This window comes from Accipiter gentilis, chromosome 14, assembly GCF_929443795.1.
Source record: "Accipiter gentilis chromosome 14, bAccGen1.1, whole genome shotgun sequence".
Classification (NCBI taxonomy): domain Eukaryota; kingdom Metazoa; phylum Chordata; class Aves; order Accipitriformes; family Accipitridae; genus Astur; species Astur gentilis.
The window spans coordinates 22,261,691-22,282,595 of NC_064893.1; the positions used below are offsets into that span (position 1 = coordinate 22,261,691).

General features: G+C 58.4%; 1 protein-coding gene across 4 annotated transcripts in view; it reads left to right on the plus strand.

The window, feature by feature from the left end:
- Positions 1-17,501, plus strand: part of SRC (SRC proto-oncogene, non-receptor tyrosine kinase) — a 31,298-nt gene extending 13,797 nt beyond the window's left edge. The window contains exons 2-13 of one of the 4 annotated variants that reach the window (XM_049816165.1): positions 701-776; positions 4,573-4,822; positions 5,067-5,166; positions 9,238-9,336; positions 10,086-10,189; positions 11,790-11,939; positions 12,214-12,369; positions 12,532-12,711; positions 12,792-12,868; positions 13,245-13,398; positions 13,615-13,746; positions 14,212-17,501. In XM_049816165.1, the coding sequence (XP_049672122.1) occupies positions 4,582-4,822; positions 5,067-5,166; positions 9,238-9,336; positions 10,086-10,189; positions 11,790-11,939; positions 12,214-12,369; positions 12,532-12,711; positions 12,792-12,868; positions 13,245-13,398; positions 13,615-13,746; positions 14,212-14,420 (1,602 nt within the window). In that variant the 5' untranslated portion in view covers positions 701-776; positions 4,573-4,581 and the 3' untranslated portion in view covers positions 14,421-17,501. The other 3 variants (XM_049816163.1, XM_049816164.1, XM_049816166.1) reach the window with 3 other exon arrangements.
- Positions 17,502-20,905: the final 3,404 nt, after the last annotated feature.

Below are 20,905 nucleotides of genomic sequence, written 5' to 3' on the forward strand. Positions count from 1 at the left end.
AGTGACTGCCCCAGCTCTGCGGGGCCTTGCCCTGCCCTGCTTTTGACCTGAAGCTCTGCCTTGAGCCACTGCTGCTGACAAATGTCCCCCCACCACACACACTTGTGACAGGAAACTGTCCCTTTTGAAAAATTTGGCCGAACTCTGCTTTTCTGGCTGAGTCAGGGCTTGAGCAGCACAAGGTGCTCCCAGACCTTGTGCGTGGTTCATGCTGTAGCACATCTGTGCTGTTGGGGATGGAGAAGGTGACTCTCATCCCTGGGGACAAGGTCCCGGGTTGGTGGCCAACCCTCCCTGCCACTGGTCCCAGCTGTCCAGGGATGGAGCGGCAGGGCTGGAAACGCTGGTGTATCCAGAGGAACCAGCTTCACTTCCCCCCTGAAAAATCCCTCAGCAGGCTGGGGGTGCCTTGCACTCCCCTCTCACCCCGGGACATCACTCGGGGTGGCTCCAGCCACCTCCTCTCCCATCCCTGGGTGGGTTTGATGAAGTGGAGCAGAGAATTGTCCCCTCTTCACACATGAGAGATCAGAGCGAGCGAGTGTGAGCTGCCGGCCCTGCGCTGCAGGGATGGCGAGGAGGAGGAGGAAGGCAGCCGCAGCCCTGGGCACCGGACCGTGGCACGGGGGGGAGAGGGTGGCGGGGTGCGGGGACGGCGGCGGCGGCTGCTGCGGGTGCTGACGTCCCTTCTGTCTCGCAGGCTGCGGCGGGAGCTGAGCTGACTTCGCCGGCGGCCCCTCCCCACCCCGCAGCGAGGCCGTAGCCGGAAAGCGCTGGTAAGGCATCTCCGACAACCCTGGATAGGGGGGACCAGACTGCTTTGCTGATTGAACCTGCCTGGGAGAAAGGAAAACCTCCCAGCCCCCTGGGGGGAGCTCAGATCTGGGGTACCGGGTGCTCTGCAACAGCTGGATTTGTTCCTTGAGCATCCGTGGGTGGGTAGGGTGCTGGGTGCAAGAGCAAAAGGCAGAACATTTCCTTCGTCCTTCCCACCCCTTCGTGCTCCCCACGGCGTGGCCGGCCCACGGGGGCAGACCTGAGGCCTCGCAACTCGGAACCGCGGTGGTTTGCGATTTGCCGCCGGCGCTGACCCCCCGAGCGGAAAGCAGGGGAGTTCCTGCAGGCTGCAACGTGCCCGGGGTGCTAATCCCCGCCGCAGGAAAGCTGCCTCCGTACGCCGCCTCGCATCAGTCGGAGGCGAGCACCGGGGATGCTGGCCGCACTCCAGCCTGCCGCTGCCGCACAAGCCTTGAGGGGGGGAAGCCCTGCCAAAAGCTGAGGCACCGGCAGGGACGGGGAGTGGTGCTGAGCCCCCCCCCACCCCATCCCAGTGCTGTCAGCTGGGAAAAGCAGAGGAACGGGGAAATATCTCACCGGACATCAGCTGGGCTGCCCTGGCTGGACGCTGGCAGCTCTGAGCAGAAATACCGTCCATTAGAGATAAATACAGCGTAGCTGCTGGCAGTGGGTATTTTTTGTCATGTGGCCACTGTGATGCTATCCCACAGCTCCCAGCAATGCTGCTGGGGTGTGCTGGGTGCTGTCATGGCCAGGCAGTGGGTTCACCCACTTCCTTCTCTGCCCCTTGCCTCCGGGGGGGTTTTGTTGCCGGCTCTGCCGGAGGCAGGGGGGTCTCTCCGTGTCGGCAGGGCTGGTGCGTGGCCCCTCTTCTCCTGGAGACCCGAGTGCACAGCACATTCCTGCCATCATTAATAACTCCTCTGCCTGGCTCTTGCACAGCCCCCTGCATCCTCCTGGGGGAATCTGCACCCTTTCCTCACCGGCTGCCGAGGCAGTGATGTGGGGTGGCAGGGGATTTCTCGGGCTTCCCTTTCCTCTCTGGGGGCAGGTGGGGAACGTCCCCCCCAGGGTGGCCACAGAGCTAAAGCCACATGGTCATGTTGGCTGAGTTACCTGGGGCTTGGAGTGGGGATAGTGCGAGGCTGCCCGTGCCTCTGGGTGTGTTTTGGGGTTGCCAGCTTACATTTTGCACTAGCCATATCGAAGTAAACGTGTGCAGGTGTTTAGGTGCAAAGCTGTTTGCAACAGGAGAGCTTGGAGTGGGCCTCACTGCTCTGCAGCCCCTTCCTCAGCGGACCATGGGCTTGTGCCTCCTCCTCCTCCTCCTCCTTCTCTCCCATCTTCAGCTTCTGCAGCCAAAGCCCCGATGGCTGGATTGGGCTCCATCAGAGCAGTGCAGACCCAGCAAAGCCCTTGCCAAAGAGGGTTAGTACCCAGGCGCAAGCTGGGAGCTCGTGATGTGTGTTTGGAGTGTTCTCCCTCCCCAAAAGCACCATGCAGGGAGCAGTGAACTCATGGTCCATGGCGTCCCTGGCTGGAACATGCCTGGAAGACACATGTCCTGTGCCCGCGGGCTAACGGGTGTGAAGGCAAGGACCCCTCCTGCTTTGGGGACATCGGGGAAGTGCCTGGGGGTTCCAGCCTCCCCTTTCTATGCTCTGCTCCCGGCTAATCTCTAGGCATATTGACTATTTTACACTCTGATTTTTCTCAGCACACTGATACATCAGTTGCCGACCCGGGCTGGCAGCCCCACAGGGTGCGCTCGGGAGATGCTCGTCTCCCCAAAGTGCTGCTAAATCCACCGCCCCGGCTGGGGTGTTTTCCTGCCTGGGGAAGTGCTGCTTCCAGGGGAAACTCTGAGCGGCTGCGGCCCTGGCTCACGGTCGCGTGGGCAGTCACAAGCTGCGTGGTCACAGCCCTGCCGTGCCCCCACTTTCCTCCCCGCGCTGCCGCTGCCACCCCGGGACCGCCAGCGGGTGCCGGACCCCCGGGCAGAGGTGAGCAAAGGGCTGGCTGAGGGTCGGGGAGGTTCGCTTTCCTTAGCGGTGGGGGCTTTTTCTCATCATTCCTAAGGTCCTCCTTTCCCCTGCAGTTCTGCTTTAGCATCTTCTGCACCAGGCTTTTAGAAGTGCATTTCTTTACGGGACAGACCCCCTCCCCTTTGCTGCGGGATCTGCCTCTGCATCGCCGACGGTGATGATTTGCATGTGCAAAGCTTATATTTGACCTTCCTTTGCGCCAAGGTCCCCAACGTCTGGTGCACACATGTGTGGGCCGAGTCCCATGGCAGATAGAGGCATTGGTCCCTCCTCATCGCCTGCCTATGTAGGAGGAAGGACAGCTCCACTCCCCACCGGAGTGGCTGCTGTAGCCATACCCAGCCTGAAAAATTAGTTTATTCTGACTCCCAAACCCTGGCAGGGTCTGATCCCACCAGCACAGTTGCAGCTGAAGCAAACATGCATGGAAGCGAGACAGGGGATGCTGCTGGTCCTCTGTGCAATTTGGGAGCTGGAAAACAGTAGGTGGAGGCTGGGTCTTCTGGAAAATAAGCTCTGATCGTCAGGCAAAGCCCCCGCCGTGGGGAGGGGAGCTGGGAGGAGAGCAGAGCTTGTGCCTGGCACCCCTAAACGTCCCTGCAGCAGGAGCCAGGGGGCTCTGCCCTACTGACACCGGGGCTGTGCAGGCTGCTGGCGCTGCCCTGTGGCTCTGGCCCTGCTCGTGGAGGCCTGGCCTGAGCCTCTCTCGAAAGGTTTAGAAAAAACACCTGCTGGGTGAGGCTGAGCCTTCGGCAAAGCCTTGTGGGTGGCTGCATCCAGGTCCACGCCCCGCAGGCAGCGGCTGCCTCCTCTGCTCCTTCCCTGCCTGTTTTTTCTTATCAGAGATATTCTCCCTGGTTGTCTCCACCTCCCTTTTCCCTCCTGCCATGCGTGATCTAGCCTAAATATTTCCTTCCATAGCTTCAGGACACTGCGGGGTATCCTGCCATCTTTGGAGACTGCAAATAATTCCCTTCCTTCATTTATATCATTACCTTGAAGGTATTTATAGAGCACGATCTTGAGTGGAAAGGAAGGCATGACTATATATAAAGCGGAGATCCCTTGGTCCTTAGCTGCTAACTGCCTGAAACAGCTCTTGACTGAAACTTTTCTCCTGTTTGCTGCATGTTTTGGACTTCACAGGAACATCCTCAGCATTTAAATCCCCATCCTGAGCACGCAGAGTGATGCAGCTATGAGTTCTCCAAATTTCTGCTGTCAGAGTAATGCAAATTTGTGAATATTTGTCTGGGTCTTGTCTTCTCCTGTCCACGCCCTGGTAGAAACCCTCATGTAGAAGGAAACGTAGCTGTATGGGGTGCTGAGCTACAGCCCACAGCGGGTGCCTGGCCCTGGGGCATCCACAGCCACGCTTCTAAGCACCAGTCCAGGCTCTGCACTCAGCATCCTCACCCTGCAATCCTGCAGCTAAGCGTGCTTCCCTCTGCTCCCAAAGCGTGCCCTAGCAGCTTCGTTCCCGGTGTTCTGCTGGCTGCTGCAGCCATGCGGGAGGTGGCTCGGTGTTAATGAGGGGCAATGCTATCCTAGGGCAAGGGTAAGATGGCCAGACTTTCCAGCAGCTGATGCTTGAACAGACTCCAGAGGTTGTTTCATTTCCTAGTGGGCAGGCATCTGTTGTGCAAGCCTTGGGAATAATAATAATAATATAATAGTAATAATAATAATAATAATAGAAGCCCTCTGCATGTCTCTCTGTCTCCTCCAGCCCAGGACCATGGGGAGCAGCAAGAGCAAGCCCAAAGACCCCAGCCAGCGCCGGCGCAGCCTGGAGCCCACCGACAACGCCCACCACGGGGGCTACCCGGCCTCGCAGACGCCCAGCAAGGCAGCAGCTCCCGATGCCCATCGCACTCCCAGCCGCTCCTTTGGGACCATGGCCGCTGAGTCCAAGCTCTTTGGAGGCTTCAACACCTCCGACACGGTCACCTCGCCACAGCGTGCTGGGGCACTGGCTGGTCAGTGTGGGCTGGGGCTCGGTGGGGCGGGGAGGGTCTCGGTTGGGTCCTTGTGGGTTTGGTTCCAGCTTCTTCTTGTGATGATGGGGGTCTCCTGCTTTTGAGGGACTCTGAGCTGGAGGGGGAGCAGATCTGTGTCTTATCGGTGGGTGGGAGGGTGGTGGGAGAGAAGGGCGAGGGGCACCCAGTGCCGTGCCGCGGCAGCGCCGGTGGCAGTGCCCGACCTGAGTGCTCTCTGTCGCAGGTGGAGTCACCACCTTCGTGGCTCTCTACGACTATGAGTCCCGGACCGAAACAGACTTGTCCTTCAAGAAAGGAGAGCGCCTGCAAATTGTCAACAACACGTGAGTGTCCCTGTCCCTGCAGCCAAGCCCACGTGGGTGAGCTGCCACCTTCAGCTCTCCTGCGGAGCCCCTGAGCCCAGCCCTGGCAGGGCCAGCTCTCCCCAGGGATGGGTGCTCCAAGAGGGATGTGCCAAAACTCACACGGACACAGGGACTTGTCCAAAGACACCGGGGCTGGAGGTGATCATTCGCCCGCTCCCGCGTCCTCCTGGTCCCGCTGCTGGGCACCGTTGCCTTGCAGCCTTGTCACCAAGCCATGTCCTCTGCTTGCCGGCCAGTCCATGCCCTCCAACGCAGGGCTGTGTCCCCTCCGGTCCCCTGTCCCCATGAGTGCTCAGCTCCCTCTTGTTTGCCTGGACACATCTTCTCAACTCCATGGGTGCTTTCCCCTGTGCTTGCACGGTGTCTCTGATCTCAGCTTCTCTCCTGACTCTATTTTTCTCTCCTCTGTGCCACGCTGTCATTTAGGAGAAAAGTGGACGTCAGGTGTGTATTGCAGATTATTACTATTATTATTGTTAACAATCTTAAATGATAAAAGCCCGTCTGCTGCCCACATTAGGGTGAGGTTGCATGGAACGGGGCTGGGAGAAGATGGTTGCCCGATGGTTCTGTGGTCAGTTGGGTTTGTCCACCCTGAGTGACTGGGGCAGAGTGGGGAGCCCCTTCCCATGCTGGGGAACTGTTCCATCCAGAGCTGTGTCTGCACCCAGGAGCTCTGAACCTGGCCCACTTTCCTTGTCTGCGCCTGGCACCCCTCTGTAGTCCCATTTCAGTTGGCTCTCTCCTCCCTCCTGGCCTTTTTTGCATTTATTTTTGCATTTTTAAATTTTATTTTTATTTTTTGTGAGTGGCTCAGGGTACTCAAATACTTCTTTAGGTGTCTGGCTCTGGCTTGTTTGCCCTCCAACCTGGTCATAGCAGCATACCCATCGCTTGCTGCGTAGCGCTGGGCAGTATGACCAGCTGGAAGATGCTTCTAAACATGATCCTGTATTAAACCCACGTGTGTTCTGTCCTGACACATGGCACACACGGTCTGGAGCTTGGCTGGTGAAGCCAATGTCCCTAGCCGTGGGGCTGCCATGGGGTCCCTAGGGTCTACAGCTCCTGCTGACCCCTCTGCTGCTGCCTTCCAACCTGGGCACCCAAAACAGCTTTGCAAAGTCAAAGGGTGGAAAGTCAAGGGAACGTCGCGGGGCTGATATTTCTCCTGCAGTGTTCAGGTGGTGTTGCACAAATGCATTTTCAAATTGATCCTTGTTCTCCTTGTTCCAACACTGTTTATTAACGGTGATTCATTTAATCCATGAAGTCCAGGATGTGCAGGAATTCAATGCTGCAGGAAAAGCCTGAACCTGGGGGTTTTGATGCTTCTTGTTTTCACAGCCTCAGCAGCGTACTAGCCCCAGGCTTGGGTTCTGGTTTGGGCTGTTACAAAGTGAGCTCTGCCCATTGGGGGTCCAGATTGGGCCCATATATGAGAGTTTTTTCTTTATGGCTTCTTTCACTCTGGGGTTTCCATACTTTTTTTCCTCTGCTGCTGTTTATCAAAGGCTTGGTCAGAGGGAAGGGTCAGGTTGTGATGGGCTCTGCAGCACCCAGGGGAGCAAAGGGGCTCTTTTTCCGTGATGCAGCCCATCAGGCTGGACTGTGCAGGATCTAGCTGCTGACCTTCCCGGTGTCTGCTGCGGCTGCATGGGTGGGATGTCCACAGGGAGAGAGGCGGTGGAGAAAGCTGTGCAGTTTGTGCGGTGCTCAGCGGGTAAATCTCTCTTCTCTCTGAGTGCCCAGAGATGCTCAGACGGTCCAGGAGCAGCTCAGGCTGCCACGCTTTGGGGACAGCAAAAGGCAGGTATGCGATGTCCCCTTCCTCTGGGCTCCCTGGGAGGGCACAGTAGTGCCCTGGGGCACCAAGAGGGTGCCTGGGGTCAGCCCAGGAAGGGCTGGCAGGTCCTGGGCACAGCAGGAGCCCACGGCCATGGGGATGACTGGCCACCAGCGGCTTTGCAGGGTGGCTGCAGGTTTTGGCTGCTCTAACAGAGCTGGGGTTGCGCAGGGCGAGAGGAGAAGCCTGCATGTCCCTCGCCTCCCTGCTCCTGTGTCCTTGCAAAGCCCAGGCTGTTTGCAGTGACCCTCAGCCTCCCAGACGGGCCAAATCCATCCACCCCAGTGCCAAAAGGCTCTCGTGGTACCATTTCCAGTGGGAGGAGGTCTCGTCTCAGCCAGCTGGCAGCCAGCAGGGATGTGGTGGGGTATTTTGGGTAAGATTGTGCAGGGAATTGTTGAAATGCTTTGTTTTGATGATGATGATTATTATTATTTTTTTTTTTCCCCACTGAGACATTTTTGGAATAGTTTGTTTTTGCCGAATTCCCAGCTTGCAGCCTTGCAGCCCAAGCTGGAATAAAGCCACAAGTCAAAAGCTGGGCATTTCTCAAGCAGATGTTTTCTCTGGTCCCGTGGGAAAGGAGCCCAACCAGCCTCCTGTCCCCTTCGGACCCACCTCAGTAAAGGTGACTGGGGCAGCAGCTCTGGCTGGGGAGCCCAAGGTACCGGCCATGAGATGTGCTGGGACCAGGAGAAGTTAAAATACTGGCTGGGGCTGCTGTGAGGCTGGAGGTGGGCTCCGGGTGGACAGCAGAGCCTAGCTGTGTGGTTGGGAGGAGATGCCCCGAGGGTCCCCACTTTCCCTGGCCCTGCTGGCACCAGTGTGGGGAGCCAGGGGCCATGTCCGGCTTCTCCTGGCCATTTCAAAGTATCGCTGGTTTAGCTGGGACAAGCAAAAGTCACAAGCTGCTGGTGTGTCTGGAGCGAGGATGGAGGTTTACATGTCTGCAGGGGTCAGGGATGGGTCTGGATATGGTCTGATGGGTCTTTTAGTGGTGATTGAGGTTATAAAGGTTTTTCTGTAAAGTGTTTGTGGAGGTCATCCTGCCAAGTTCTTGCATCCTTGCGGCGCTGTTCCCACGAATCTGCAGTTTTCCCGTAGCCTCATCTCCCTCGTGGTCAGGATAAATTAGGTGTACTCCGTCTTTGATGGGCGAGAAGATGCAGGTGGTGGGAGGAAGCCCTGCTGTCTGTGGGGAAGGGGAAGCCGCCTCCCGCCGTCCTGTTGTTCGTCTCTATTTATTGTCCTTTCCTGCCCCATCCCGTGCAGGAGCCTGCGGGGAGGAGGGCAGAGCAGTGAGAAAGCTCCTGCACCCTGCCAGCTCCTGGGGACGTGCTGAGGGCCACTGTGCCTGGGGCAGGAGGAGCAGCGGGTCAGCCCTGGGTTTTTGGGGACAGCGTGGGGGCAGGGCTCCTGCAGGGCAGAGCCGTGCTCGGGGTGATGGGGCCAGCACCGTGGGGGTGTGTGGCTCTGTGTGAGCTGCATTCGTGGTTGTGCAGGCACAGCTCTTGCTGGGGCTGCGGGGAAGCTTGTGGTCAGGGGCTGCAGCTGTACAGGGTGCCTGTCCTGCGGCTGCAAGCGGGGCACCCGAGCTGGATGGAGCCCGCTGCATCCAGGCTGGGCATCACTGCGGGGCAGGACTCCCCCCCCGCCCCCCCCCTCCCCGCCCAAACCTCAGCTCTGTTCCATTGCTTTTCTGCAGCCTGTGTTTAACAAACTCTCTTGGGTTTTCCTGGTGCTTTTTTTAATCACTGCCATAAATCTGTCGCTTTTTCCCATTTCCCCTCCCTCCCCCTCGCCTGTCGCTCCCCGCTGCCCTGCTGCCTTGGATCCCCAATGCCTCTCAACCTCCAGCCAGACCCCTTTGGCATTCAGGTGGCTCCAATGGTATTTTGGCTCACTGGCTACCCTGCCCGATTTAAGTGTAAAGCATCCCGTACACGGATGGGTGGCCCCAATACCAAGAGTTTGCCCAAAAGGAGCCACAGGCAGGGGCTGGCAGCAGGAGCCCTCCTGGCTGGGGTCTGGCTGCAGGGCTGGGGGCTGCGGGGGCTGCACTCCTTCCCGGCGGGGCTCTGCGCTTCATTGCCCCCCACCCCGGCCCCGGCACCTGCGAGCAGGAGAGGGGCCGACCCGGGGGTTCCTGGCTTCACACTGAGTGTGTTTTGGTTCTCTTGCAGGGAAGGTGACTGGTGGCTGGCTCATTCCCTCACTACAGGACAGACGGGCTACATCCCCAGTAACTATGTCGCGCCCTCAGACTCCATCCAGGCTGAAGAGTAATTGCCATCTTTGAGACAGTTTAAAGACGAGTGATAGCAAATGCACCCTGAGCGCTCCTTCCTCCCCCTGCCCCTCTCCTGGGCAAAGCCTGCAAGGCCTCCGGGTTTTTCCTTTTTGTTATTTTTCCCCTTTGAATTTGCAAACCCCTTAAATATTTTCCAGCCTTTCTTTAAGGCCCATCAAGTGCAGATGTGCGGCGTGCTTGTGTGGTGGAGGGATGAGCGGTGGCATAGCAGGGACAGTGGTGGACCTGATGCTTTTGGTCTGGTTTTTACTTTTCTGCATGGACACGCATCCGTGTGTGAGGATGCTGCCGGCTCTGCCTGTGCCGATCAAGCTGAGTGCAGAGGTGACCATCACACGGGGACAACAGGCAGGGTCAAAGTTGGCCATAAGTCCAAGAGCAGGAGGTGCCAGCTACGTCCCTGCAGCCCGTCCCCAGCCAGTGGCACGGCATCCTCCCCAGTAAGAGCTTAGGGGGCTTCAGGGGTCCCCGGAGCCGCTCATCTGGGGAGGCTTTTGGAGTGAAGGCGTTTCATGGCTCGTGGTGCAGGGTTGCTCCTCAGGTGATGCCCAGCCTGGGCTGCACGCAGGCACAGTACACCCTGACGTGCCTCAGCCCAGAGACGCAGCCCGTGGTCTCTGAAGTCTGCAGCGGGGGGGCCAGGACTGAGCCCACTGCTTGGACAGGCAATGGAGGGGGCAGGTGAATGCTGGGTACTGAGCCACTGCCTTGCTCTTGCAGGTGGTATTTTGGGAAGATCACTCGCCGGGAGTCTGAGCGGCTGCTGCTGAACCCCGAAAACCCCCGAGGGACCTTCTTGGTCCGGGAGAGTGAGACTACGAAAGGTGAGTGGGGCTGGGGGGGGGGGGGGCAGCCTGGGGGATCCCCTCTCTGGGGGGCAGGGGGTCATCCACAGGAGGACCCTAGTCCCCTCGGTCACTCTCTGTGGTCCCGGTTCCCCCAGCTGAGGCTCACGGGGAGGGAGAAGGAGAAAAGAGTTGTACCTTGTAGACAGGAGCCAATGTTCAGGGTTGCTGAGCAATGCCCCTCAGCACAGGCAGCCTCCTGGGGTCTCCCCTGCTGGTGTGGGTCCCCAGGGAGCAGGTGCTGATGTTAAATCACTGGTGACATTTATATGCTGAATGTGCCGTTACACCATCGAGCCTGCAGGGCTGGAGGGACACAGACACTTCTCTCCCACTGCTGCCTGCCCAGTGGTCACCCTTCAAAGAGATGATTCAGCTCATGGCAGGGTAGGAGCTGGTTGCCTCACCAGCTCCGGCAGGACCACCAAGCAGGATGCTCTATTTTTCTGTTGTTTTTTTTTTGTTTTTTTTTTTTTTTTTTTTTTACCACCCAATTAGATGATTATTTTTTTTTCCTGGTCCCTATATAGTGGCAAAATCTTGAATATGTGCTTCCTGGGCAACCAGGCAGAGGCAGTGATGAATTTTTAGGTCCTTCTTTCAAGTCTAACAACTCTTTATACTTGTTTTGTGCCTCCTGAAAGCGCAAGTTGTGATCTTCGAAGTTCGGCTGCCTGAGGATGCTGTTTCTTACCTGGAAACGTTTAGTTTGGCTCCAAATGCACCTTTGGGAAAAGCTCCTTGATGTTGCTTTCTGTTTTGATGCCTTGAACTTGCCACTATTTATTTTATTCTGGTGGAAACAGCTCATTCAAGCAGCAGCATAAATCTTCCTTTCTGTTATTTGTGGCTCCAGCAGCACAGTGTTGCTCTCGTGTGGGTGGACCAGAGACAGGCATCCAGAGCGATGCCCACAGTGGGATTTGTGGAGGAGGGAATCGGGCCCACCAGCCCCTTGGCTCCTCTCTGAGATGCCGAGGTGTTGGGGTTGTGGGTCAGCAGCTCTCCCCAGCCTGCCTCCTGTCCAGTCCTCTCCCCTGCTTCAGCATCCCCCCTTTGCTGCCAGAGCTGGGTTCATCCCTGCACCCCGGGGGGCTACTTGCCCTCCTGCCCACTGGGCCCTCCCACACCCAATGGGGTCTCTTCCTCAGTGCCAGCCTGGGGGGGCACAGTCCATCCCCATGGTGCCAGCTCCTCTGAGCCGTGGTGGCCGCTGTGTCCCCCGGCCAAAAGCGGCATTCGTTGCAGAGGAAGCAGCAGCAGTGCTGCATGCTGCGTGTTGCCAGAGAGAAGGACCTGGTGGGGCTGGGGGGGCTGGAGGGGGTGGTGCCCCTTGTTAGCACATCCTGTGGGGATGCTGAGCCTGCTCTCGGCTGCCGGGGCTGGAGGAGCAGCAGGGATCACCCATGCCCAGATGACAGACCTGACAGCCACCTCCTTTCGCCTCCTCTGCTTTTGGGTGAAAGCAGCAGCCTGCATGCCCAATCCTGCTCCCCCACCACCACCCCTCAGCGGGACCCCATGGGGAGCACCCGTCTGCGGCGCATCTCCCCCCCCAGCCCCTCGGTCCTGCCCACAGGTGCCTACTGCCTCTCCGTCTCTGACTTTGACAACGCCAAGGGGCTCAACGTGAAGCACTACAAGATCCGCAAGCTGGACAGTGGCGGCTTCTACATCACCTCCCGCACCCAGTTCAACAGCCTGCAGCAGCTGGTGGCCTATTACTCCAGTGAGTAGCCACTTGGGGTCCCCTTGGGGTCTGGGTGACACCCTGGGTGCTGTGCCTGCCCTCGCTGCAGGACAGGGGCTGCTGGGAAGCCAGTGCTGTGGGACCCCAAACCAGCTGGGGGGGGAACCCTGGTGAAAAGCTGCTTGGGTTTTGGGGAAGAGCGTGAGGGTCTGGGTGCGGGTCCCCGAGGTGTTTTGCGGGGAAGATGCGGGGTAAAGACATCACATGCCTAAATGCCCAAGCGTCACCCTGGTGTTGTCCCCTCCTGTGCTAGAACACGCCGACGGCTTGTGCCACCGTCTCACCAACGTCTGCCCCACGTCCAAGCCCCAGACCCAAGGCCTCGCCAAGGATGCCTGGGAAATCCCCCGGGAATCGCTGCGGCTGGAGGTCAAGCTGGGACAGGGCTGCTTCGGAGAGGTGTGGATGGGTAAGGACCATTCCCACCCCACTGTCCCCCCCATGTCACCACCTGTCTCCTCTCCCCAGCCGTCTGCAGGTGCCCAGAGCCTGCAGTGGGGTGGGGGAGCAGGCGAGGGACACAGCCCCCTGCCCCGTAAATGTGTCCTGAGCAGCGTGTCCTGTGCCACAGGGACCTGGAACGGCACCACCCGGGTGGCGATCAAGACGCTGAAGCCTGGCACCATGTCCCCGGAGGCCTTCCTGCAGGAAGCCCAGGTCATGAAGAAGCTCCGGCACGAGAAGCTTGTTCAGCTCTACGCGGTGGTTTCGGAGGAGCCCATTTACATTGTCACTGAGTACATGAGCAAGGGTAAGCGTGAGAGGGATGCCAGGGGGCTGGCCAAGGGGCTCTGCTCCTCTGGATTGCTGTGACCATGGTCTTCCTTGCAGGCAGCCTCCTGGACTTCCTGAAGGGTGAGATGGGCAAGTACCTGCGGCTGCCCCAGCTCGTGGATATGGCGGCTCAGGTGGGTTTGTGTATCCCGGGGACTCCCACATCCCCTTCTGAGGGCACTGGCTGCCCAAGCACCTTGCTGGGCTGTTGTGGCTGTCGCCTGTTGGGGTGCTCCGCAGCCTCACTCAGGTGGGTGCCACCAGCCCCGCTGGGTGCGCTTTCCAGAGCTGGGTTGCAGTCAGGGACCGTCATTTTGCCCATTCCCATTGCTGCTGGCTCCCTCTGGCCAGCAAACCTGCGTCTGTGTGGGTTTTCTTGAGCAACCGGCTGTTCCCGCACGCTGGGTAGGATCCTGCTGCAGAGCTGTTCCCCTCGGCAGTGCCAGGCACTCCCTGGGGACCCTCGTGTCACCCCGTCAGCCTCGGTGCCCCATGTGCTGGTCCCCACAGATCGCATCTGGCATGGCCTACGTGGAGAGGATGAACTATGTCCACCGAGACCTCCGGGCGGCCAACATCCTCGTGGGAGAGAACCTGGTGTGCAAAGTGGCCGACTTTGGTTTGGCACGCCTCATCGAGGACAATGAGTACACCGCTCGGCAAGGTGCGTGCCCGGCGCTTCCCGGGGCTGCCGGCACCATGCCCAGGCAGGCGGCACCGGAGCACTGGCCACTGGTCCCTGGTCCCCAGGGGTGTGCATTGCATCTGGAGCTGGCCTGTGGCCCTGCTTGCATGGGGGTCCTGGAGGCACTCACAGCCCCATGCACCCCCTGGATAGCACGAGGCCGGGATCAGCCTCTCATCCTGCCTTTCCATCCAGGTGCAAAGTTCCCCATCAAGTGGACAGCCCCTGAAGCTGCTCTGTACGGCAGGTTTACCATCAAGTCAGACGTCTGGTCCTTTGGCATCCTCTTGACCGAGCTGACCACTAAGGGCAGAGTGCCGTACCCAGGTGAGGGGTGGCACCCGCCAGCAGAAGCCCCGTCCCCCATTGCAGTGCCACAACGCTGGCTGCCTGTGCCCAGCGCTTGCCCCGGCACTCCATGGCCGCCAGAGCCATCTCGTTGCAGAGGAGCAAACTGATGCAAATTTTCTCCTGCAATTTGGGCAGGGAGGGTGAGCTCAGGGATGAGCTACCCTTGCCCAGGTCGGATCCTGCCCCGCCAGGGTAGGGTGAGCAGAGCCCAGCCGGGATGCAGGGTCACAGCCACCCTGTCCTGCTCTAGTCACCAAGCAAGGTGATGGGCTGGCAGGGACAAGCGCTGTTGGGCTTGGGGGGTCCCTCTCTCCCTGGGTCATGGGGGTTGCCCGTAAGGCTCGTCCCAGCATAATGCCCTTGGTGTCCACTCCGGAAAAGGCATGGTGCAGGATCTGGCCCAGCTCTAATCAACGCCATGTCTCCTCTGGCTGCACGCAGGAATGGTGAACCGGGAGGTGCTGGACCAGGTGGAGCGGGGGTACCGCATGCCCTGCCCGCCCGAGTGCCCCGAGTCCCTGCATGACCTCATGTGCCAGTGCTGGCGAAAGGACCCAGAGGAGCGACCCACCTTCGAGTACCTGCAGGCTTTCCTGGAGGACTACTTCACCTCGACAGAGCCCCAGTACCAGCCTGGCGAAAACCTATAGACCCGGAGCTCCTCCTGGCACCAGGGACACTGCCGTCCTCGCCGCGGGGCGCCGAGGGCTGGCCTCCCCACCAAGGGGCCGTTTTTTGTGGAGCAGCCCCAGAGTGGGACGGGGCATCATCTCCGGATGCGGCCAGGGGAGGTGCTGGGTCCCCTCATCACTCATTAAGACTTCTGGCCCATGTTTAATGAAGCGGCGCCGTCCTGCTGGCGAGAGGAGCCTGTGGGCACTGGCGGAGCTGTCTTGGGAGGGTGAGCAGAGCATCTCCCACTGAGAGACTTGGCTTTCAGGAGACCTTTCCCCCCCAGCAGCTCTGGAGTGAGCCTGGAGGAACTGGGGGACAGCATCACCCCATGTCGGACACACGGCCCCGGTCTCCTTCACCCCCTTTCTAAATCAGCACAAATTTCCCTGAGCCTTCACCCTGCCCCCCTTGGCTCCAGTTCTCCTGAGTGTGCTGGCAGAGATGTTTCACCATGGGGAAGGCACAATCACTGGCTGGTTCAGACAGGCTAGCAGGTGCTGGGAGCATGAAATGTGGCTGCTTGTGGCTCCAGTGACCGACACCATCCCATGGGAGCACCGAGGCACGTGTTCGAGTCTTCCAGCTGCATCCGTCCCCCCACAAGGGACCCATCTCGTCTCTCCTGGGAGCAGCACCCGGGGATTGCCGGCAGAGCCCTCCTCCTGCCTGCAGCCAGCCCTGCCACCCTGGCTGTGCTTTCTCCCACTGAGGACTCCTGGTCTTCCAGCTGGCCCCCTGGGAAGTGCACTACAGCCCCCGCAGCCGCCTTCCCTGGCTCCACTGCCAGCTCTCCCACTGGCAGATTCCCCCAGGCTGCCCCACCACCAAACCCGGTGCCACCACAGGGCTTGAGTGCATAGCACATGCTGCTGTTCAGGGTGTGGGAGTATTTTGGGGGAAATACTAATCTTTCACAGATGCTTTTGTCCACCCAGTACGTTTTATCTGTCTTCCCCACACCACTCACGTCTCGACTGCTAGGCTGCCGTCTCCATGCAGTGGGAGCATCCCCGGCCATGGGCCACCATCCTGGAGAATAGTCCTGGGAAGCGCTGTGCTGCAGAGGAGACATTCGCATCCTCCTCTCCCCCGCTGCTTGCTCCCAAATGCCTCAGCCATGTTTTGGCAGTGGGTGGCTATCCATGCCCAGTTTTGCCCCCGCACACATCCCATGGGGCTGAACGGTGGGGTGGCACCCAGCCCCTGCGCTCTCCCGCCCAGCATCTGCTTGTACATAGCCCTCAAGTGGTCCTTTCACCTTCCCAAACATTGACTTAGTTGCATGTGTTGGTTTTCCCCCCCTCCTGCAGCTGTACCCAGCTGGAAACCCTTTGCTGTGGTGGCTTGCGAGGTTTTGCTCCCTCACCTCTTGGGTCCCGGGCACCCTTACTCAGAAAGACCTGGAGGCTCTTTGGATGCTTTCCTGGAGGAGGGGTGGGATGGGGGCTCGAGGGGGTGCTGTGGGGCAGGGGTGCTGGCATGCACCAGTGGGAAGGACCTGGAGAGGGGAGCCAGTAGCTTTGCCCACCTCTTGGTCCTCGGGCGGTGGGCTTGCTTTGCTTCCCCGCACTTGTGGGATGCGATTTCCCTCCAGCACAGCCTCTGTGCAGCCAGCAGACCCAAACCACCTCTTCCAGCCCCTGCTGTGGTGCCAGTGTCCCATGAAAGCCAGGTGGGAGCTGAGCATGGGCGGGGGGGGTGGCCAAAACCCCCTACCCAAACCTCTGCCAGAGCAGGGCCTGGGCACGCCGCTGCTTTCTGCTTGCTCTTGCAGCTCCCTGGCCGCTTATTTATGAACCAAGTGCTCGCTTGGTTGGCTGGTGGCTCCTTTTTAATGAGTAAAACCTTCAAAATCAGCTTGAAAACCTTCAAAATCGGCTCTTCAGTACAGAGGGATCCTGCTGGCTTGGAGAACAGTGACTGGTTTAATGGATTTTTTTTTAAAATCTTTTTGGGACTTGGAGCCTTTGATCCCCCTTCCTAGCAGATTTGCTGTGCCTGCATTTCTGTGTTTGGCCAGGGACCCTCCAAAGCAAAATGTTCTGGGTCTTTCTCTGTTTGCATCCCTGGGACAGGTGGCTGCTGCATCCCCATCGGCCCTGCCAGAGAAGCCCCGTCCCGCAGCAGCCGGTCCAAGGGGTGGCCTGTGCCATAGCTCTGCCTAAATTATACAAAATCCCCATCCCCAGGAGAAACCTCTTAAAACTGTAATGTGCGGAAGCCAGATTTGATCTGAAAGCTGGGGAGAGAGAAGGCAAGCACACATGTTAAGGTTTGGCCTTCGGTTGTCTGCAGCACGTAGAGGGTCTTGAGCGAGCGCAGCGGCATGGGAAGCGCTTTCATTTTCTGGCTCTTTCTGGCAAGCAGCAGAGCGGGAACACAGCTTTGGCGCAAGGAACGCCCCGGGCTGGCTTAATTCCCCATGGCTTTTGGCAAGCTCTGACGAAGGAGATGTGCTGGGGACATTTCAGGGCAGAAGACAGTAGAGCAATCCCGGAGGAGCCCTCCTGCACGGGGCTGGGGCTGTGTGTCTGCATGTCCGTGTGTCCATCCGTGTTCCTGTGCAGCAGTTTTGGTTGGACTCAGCATCTCCAGACTCGCCATTGCAGCCAGCACGACCCAGAGGCCCTGCAGATCGAGAGCCTCTCGTCCATCACCACTGTTGTCTGCCACTTTATTTTTTAAGCCAATAAACTCTAGAGGGGAAGCCCCACCTAAGGATGCTCTTTGGCTTCCCAAGGTCAATAATGCCCTACAAGTTATGCTCCTCTGCTGTCATCATTTTTTTAAACAGTGTTTTGTAAGATCTCCAACCAACTATGCAGAGAACATGTGGATCTGTGTCTCTCTCTCCCCAGCTCCCCTCTCCCCCCACCTGCCTTTTTCAGTGTTGAAGTAAAATATTTAGCTTTTTTTTTTTTTTTTGGATAATAATAAAACTTTGGAAAAAAAAACCTGAAAAGGTCCAGCTTTGTGGGTGGTGGGGGGTGGAGATGCTTTGAAACTCTAATGTTGATGTAAATACTTTGCAATTTGATAATTAAATACAAACAGACCTCACAAAAAAAAAAAAAAAAAAAAGTGTAGCTCATGTATGAGAGGACTCCTTTGCATCCCTATTACAGGAGTTGGTGGTTCCTGGAGCATGTGCAATGCTCATGGGTGGCTCCAGGTGCTTCAGACGCTTTTTCTGGCCAATGCTTCTGGGATCTTGGGCTACTTCTGTGCTGCTGAAGCTATTCCTGTGTCCCCATGTGGGCTTGTGGTCCAGCACAGCCCCAGCGCCTGCTCCTGCAAGAGGAGCCTCATCCACCGTGTCCCTCCTGCTCCGAGGGCCAGGGACAGCCTTCTGGCGGTGGCAGGCAATCTCCCCATGCCCGGATCGCTCTGGTAGGGAAGCACTGCCATGGTGGGTGCAGAATCCGGCCAGCGTGCTCTGAGCTGAGCTGGGATGCAGCCTGCATCGCTGGTGGGATCCCAGCTGCAGCAGCTGATGCCGAGCAGAGGGCTGTGACACTTGCCACCGGCACACGGTGTTAGCCACGAGGGACCCCACGGGCTCCTCCGCTGCGTCCATCACTGCTTCCCAGCCTTTGTGTGCGGAGACACCGGGGTCTCTGCCCACACACAGGGAGCACTAGCCCCCACGGGGCTGCAAGCGACACAGTGACCCTCGTGCACATGATCTTGCCAAAGCCAGGGCCAGCAGAGCTGCCCCAAGCCCAGCAGGCAGGAGACCTGACTGCCAACCCCCATGTGCTGGGCTGGGGGGGACAGGGTGGGGGGCAGCCCTCGCTTCAGCAGAATCTGCTTCATCAGCAAGCTGACAAGAAGCAGGCCTGCTTTGTTGGGATAATCAGTGGGTGCTGATTGGGATCCCTCACTCAGTGATTAAGTAATTGATATATAGCACAGCACTGGGGGGAGCAGGCCGTCTGAAAGCAGGGTGGCTGCTGCTGGTGGTCCTTCACCACTGCTATGGTCTGGGGTGGCTTTAGTGCTCCTGAGCCCCCTGGGTCTGGCTGCTCCGTGCTGACGTGTGGCTGCTCCTTCCTCCTCAGGGTGGCAAGTGACTCGGTCTTATCACCTTAAATGTTTAATGCTTTATGTTTTGCTTCTCTTTAAAGCAATTAAGTGATTGAGGGATTATCTCTCGGCAAGTCCGTTGGTCTGTGTGCAATGTGTGGGTTGGGGGTAGGTCAGTGGGGTCATCCCTGGGAGGGGGGATCTGGGGCCAGGGCTCTTCCAGCCCTCAGCTTTGCCCCTTCGGCATCGCTACTCCAGAGCAGGGTGGCCAAGGGGATGGCATACAGAGAAAGAGGTGCTGCAGGGTGCTGCACTCCAGCCTGAGCCCTGGGACGGTGAGGGTGTCTGCAGTGGATTGTGCCCAGGGGATAAGGGGGCTAGATTCGGTACTTCCAAGCACTGCCTATGGCACTGCTCGCTTCCTCCTCTGCCTGTCCGCTTCACTCTGTGTATGGTCATCAGCTTTGGAGGCAGCTGAAGCATCTTAAAAAGATGGTTGGGGGACTCGGCAGTACCCACAGCCCTCCCTGGCTGTGCTCCGTGCCTGTTTTGCCACGGAGTCACTCCCCTCAGTTCACTCAGACCAGCAGGAGCCCCTGCCAGCCAGGCGTCCCCAGCCTGAGCTGGGCAGATGTGCCTGGGGATTACACCACATGCCTCCTTTACTGGACTTAATCTTGCTGTTTGCTTCACACTCATGTTTTGTCCTGTAAGCCCGAGAGAGGATTTGGTTGTTAGGGTGGGGGCTGTGGCTGCCCCCACAGCAGGTCTGGTGAGGAGGTGGGAGTCCTGTGCTGGGCAGTTTGTGTTGGTAATGGGTTTCTAAAACAGCAAGGATGAGTTGTTTGGCCTGAACACACCCTTCACTGTCCCCAAAACTCAGTGGTAGCACCCCCAAAGCACATCAATTCCTGGCTCTTGATGCAGGCTCCCAAGGGATAAAGGGGAAAAACACTTGCGAGCAGGTGGGGGGCAGCCCTGAACTGCTCCGTGTGCTGAGGATCCCCCGGAGCAAATCCTGGACTGTGCTGCGGGTCTGGGGTCTCTCCTATAGCCCAGATGCAGCAGAAGGGCTCTTGGGGCAGGAGCAGGGTGTTTGTTAAAGGACTGGCTCATGGCGGGGCTGTGCCCCAGTGCTAGGTGCTTGGGTCTCACTGGCTGTGCCATTCCAGCCCCCACTGTGCCTGCTGCTCACTGGTAGCAAGATGTGAATGGGAAGCTGCTGGCACATGTCAAGTCAGATGACAAAGCCTGTCTCTGTCCTCTGTGGACTCTGCCACTCAGCTCTCATCCCTTCCAGCAGCAGGTCTGGGTGGCACCTGAGCCATCTGTCCTCCCTTGCCCTGCTACCAGCAGATTTGCCTTTGCTTGGAGGAGTAGTAAAACTCTCTTGCCACAGGTTAATCTCCAGGCTCCCGAGGGAAGGGCTAAAGTCCTTACCTGAGGAGCAGCTTGCCTCCGTCAGTGGCTGAGGGCTAGGAAACTGCTCTGGTGCAAGGAGCAAGAGACAGGAGAGACCAAAGAGCACTAGCAGGGCAGGGCTTTCTGGCCCTGAGTGATGTTTGTGGCTTCCCTGGCTCAGGGGGTTTGGCTGGACCAGCCCCAGGGTAACACCATGAGGGGACAAGGTTGGAAGCTGTGGGAGCCCGGTGCTATCAGCAGTGGGGCTGCACTTCTGGACTTAGCTGCCTCTCTGAGCTGGCCAGTGGGTGCTTTCAGCCCAAACAGCTCCTCAGTGGGATCAACCTCTCTCCTCTGCCTGCTGCTAAGTTAGTAAGGCCATGTTACAGGCTTGTCTCTGGGTAAGCAGGGAGAGCATTCAGGCAGGAGGCACTAATTACTGGGCAAGATCTAGGGATGGACAGGCAGATGCTGGGAGAGAGGGCTGGTAGCCATGGTGGCCCCAGAGAGCTGGTTCCCTATCTGCACTGCAAGTGGTGCCAGGAAGCTCAACTGCCAAACATCAGCCCTGGAGATGAGATGCACCAACATGGATGTCCAGCAGATCTAGGGTTCAAAAAGCCATACCAGCCTGATAGTCACGGCCAAACCTTCTCCATGGGAAATCTTGTGGTGTCCCAGTTGCTCTTCCTGGGAATGCTGCCTCTCCCTGATGAGTGGTGAGGAGGGGAGTGATAAGTCCCCAGACCCTGAGGCTGCAATGAGGAGCCTGAGGACTGCCTGAGCTAAGCTGCATCTCTGTTTCTAGGGTTCTGAGCCTGGGTTTGGGTTGTGGGTTTTTTTCTTTCCTGACCCTGCTGTGTCACTGATCTGTTACGTGACCTAGAAAACAAAATGATCTCTCCTTCAAATGGAAAGACAAAGGAACAGCTTAAGGCTCCTGCTCCCTGTATCTAGGGAGCACCAGGCAGATGGACACTTTATAATACAGCAAGGTGATGAGACTCACTCTGTGCCAAAGCCCTTGCGGGCA